Source organism: Capsicum annuum, chromosome 5 (genome assembly GCF_002878395.1).
Source record: "Capsicum annuum cultivar UCD-10X-F1 chromosome 5, UCD10Xv1.1, whole genome shotgun sequence".
Lineage (NCBI taxonomy): Eukaryota > Viridiplantae > Streptophyta > Magnoliopsida > Solanales > Solanaceae > Capsicum > Capsicum annuum.
In genome coordinates, this window is record NC_061115.1 from 156,677,604 (window position 1) to 156,680,546 (window position 2,943).

At 33.6% G+C, this 2,943-nt stretch overlaps 1 protein-coding gene across 1 annotated transcript; it reads right to left on the reverse strand.

Annotated features, from left to right (window-relative positions):
* Window positions 1-1,611: 1,611 nt before the first annotated feature.
* LOC124898551 (calcium-transporting ATPase 10, plasma membrane-type-like) lies at window positions 1,612-2,352 on the reverse strand. The gene is made up of 2 exons (XM_047412188.1): window positions 1,921-2,352; window positions 1,612-1,803 (listed from the first exon to the last, which is right to left on the reverse strand). The coding sequence occupies exons 1-2, from the start codon at window positions 2,350-2,352 to the stop codon at window positions 1,612-1,614; spliced, it is 624 nt and encodes a 207-aa protein (XP_047268144.1).
* Window positions 2,353-2,943: the final 591 nt, after the last annotated feature.

The window sequence follows — 2,943 nt, forward strand, 5'->3', positions numbered from 1 at the left end:
CATTTTTACTTTTCTCTGGAAATCAGAAAGTGATGTATTTGAATATTTACGTGAGACAAACAAATTTTGAGAGTGGTAAACTCCATTTTGTGCCAATTGCTATAATGATCCCTGACCTAGCCGTCACCTAAAAAGTAAAGAGGATGTAGTAAAATAATTACATATCATAATGAATGAGCAGGGGGATTTTTATACGAATAATTTGTTAAAATCTTCTCATTCTCATTTGTAAACCAAAATGATTGAAGCACATGAATTTTGGGAACCAGATTTAGCATTTACCCTTGACTCTTATCCAGAAAAACTGTACCTTCAATAGCAATACCGCATTAGTCAGTATACCACATTCCCTAGCTATGACTATTATACCTACAATACCTGTACAAGTATACCCAAAAACTGGAATATCAGCTAATTGATTGTGGTCTTCAAATGGTTAGTTGATGTTTCATCCATGTGAAGAACCTCCACACTGGAATTAATTACATTGTCACAAGGAGCTAGAACTATTTTCGAAGTGCCGTTAGTATGAGCCCTTAAACCTTATTCAATGAGCTCTAGCACCACACCCATATGTTTCTTTATAGTTGTTAGCATACCAGTTTTATCACTACAAATGGTTGTAGCAGATCCCATAGTCTCACAAAATGCTAAATGTCAGACAAGTGCCTTATCATTCTTCATTTATTTCATAGTTATTGGTCACTTCCTTCATCTATCCACAATATGCATTTGGTCGTACTAAGAAAAGGTATTACAATTGGCCTTTCTTGCAACCTACTCAGGATAAATAAAGACACTATAGTTTAAAGATGATATTCCACAAGAAAGAAACCAAAAAGACTTAAAAAAAAGGACCTTTATTAACCATGGAAAATCCTACAACAAAAGTCAAGAGTGCAAATGTGAATTATTAAGCTATCACAATAACTAGTAAAAATGATCTCTTGTTGAAAAATTATAAAACTGAAAGCAAAAATTATAAAGGGCAAAAAAATCATTTTTCCAACTATGAAGATATAATCACACAAAGAAACTTAAAAGAAACTTTCACTACTCTCTAGTTTGCTTCAATTTTTAATGTTGAAGAGAAATCAATAAGCACGTAATGTGATGTTCATCAACTCTACTTGTTTTCTTAATGTTGAGGGAAATTTGAAAAACATCCAAATTCACCACTCAAAATTTTACAAAGTAAGAAATTTTTTTATACTAAATCTCGCTGGCAATAGATAAGCAAACAACAACTTACAAGATAGACAAAAATATGGTGATATTTCATGATATCACTATATCTAGACATTCTTTGAATTTTTACGTGAGACAAATGAATTCTGAGAGTTGTAAACTCCATTTTGTGTGAATTGCTGCAACGATCCATCACTTAGCCATCACCTAAAAAATTAAAGAGGATATAGTAAAATATTACATATCATAATGAATGAGCAGGGGGATTTTTATACGAATAATTTGTTAAAATCTCTTAACTTTCATTTGTAAACCAAAATGATTAAAGCACCTGAATTTTAAGAATTAGATTTAGCATTTCCTCTTGAATCTTATTCAAAAAACTATACCTTCAATAGAAATACCTGCATCGGTCAGCATACCTCATTCCCTTGCTATGGCTGTTGCAATATTAATGTTATCATTAGTAACTATTCGTACATCAACCCCAGCTGAAGGACATAGCGCAAAAGACTCCCTGAGTCCAGGATGAACAAGATCCTTTATACCTAAAATACCTATATAAGTATATCCAAAAACTGGAATATCAGTAATAGGGGAGAATCTTGTTTCCAGCTCCATATATCAAAGATACAAAATATGGAGAGCTTCACTGACAAACTAATCGATTGTGGTCTTCATATGGTTAGTTGATGTTTCATCCAAGGAAAAAACCCCACTGGAATTAATTACCTTATCAAAAGGAGTTAAAATTATTTTTGAAATGCCTTTAGCATGAGCCCTTAAACTTCCATCACAGATTTCCAACACCACACCCATGCATTTCTTTGTATAGTTAAATGGCTCAACTTTTGTAATTTTCCCATCTGGTCGTTCCACTTGAAAATTTCCACCAACCGCTAAACCAAACTGTAATAAAGCGGTCTCAGTTTGTGTTCCCAATATGTCGGATTTCCCATACTTGGAAGCTATAACTTCTCCTCTAGTATTGTTAAAAATTGACTGTAGTAAAGTTTTTAGTACAAAATTTGGAATCTCAGAACAAAGGTCTATTGAATCACTTAACTTATTCACATCCTTGACATTCATAGTGAAGCATGTTTTCACTACTGTCATACGGCTGGTGCCAGTTTTGTCACTACAAATGGTTGTAGCAGATCCCATAGTCTCATAAGCTGCTAAATGTCAAATAAGTACCTTATAATTATGTAACACCCTACCTTTCAAACTAGAACAAAAACCATTATTTCTATACGTAGATAATCTAAAAGCCATAAATCCTATGCAAATTTAGTATGTTAATCAATTAGGTAGTGTGGGAACCTATTTGAGAATGAATTGAGATCATAGAGGTCCCCTAACTCAAGGATGAGTTGAAAGATTTCTATTATTTGAGTTTGAGTGAGTATCAAAACTTGGGTCAACTACAATAGACCATAACTCTTTGAATATAATGAATTAGGAGGCCTAATATATGTAAAATATATATAACAAATTAGGAGGCCTACTACCAAAATATGATGATAATGCTGATAACTTATTAGCTGTGTGACGGCTCGTCAAACTTGGTCGTCAGCCTAAGCTAGTGAATGGTGAAAACCAGCCCAAAAGTAATGACTTGGGTGATGACTTATCACCTGAGTGACGGCCCATCAACCCTGGTCATCAACTGATGCAATTATGTGATTTTTTGGGTTCCTTAGGGGTATTTTGGTCTTTCTCTCACTCCAAAAACCTTTCGCACGAATTAAATCA

Coding starts and splice junctions, on each gene's coding strand:
- LOC124898551 (XM_047412188.1), bottom strand. CDS start 2,352: ATGGGATCTGCTACAACCATTTGTAGTGACAAAACTGGCACCAGCCGT. Junction 1,804..1,920: donor TTTTAACTCCTTTTGATAAG/GTAATTAATTCC, acceptor TGATATATGGAG/CTGGAAACAAGATTCTCCCC.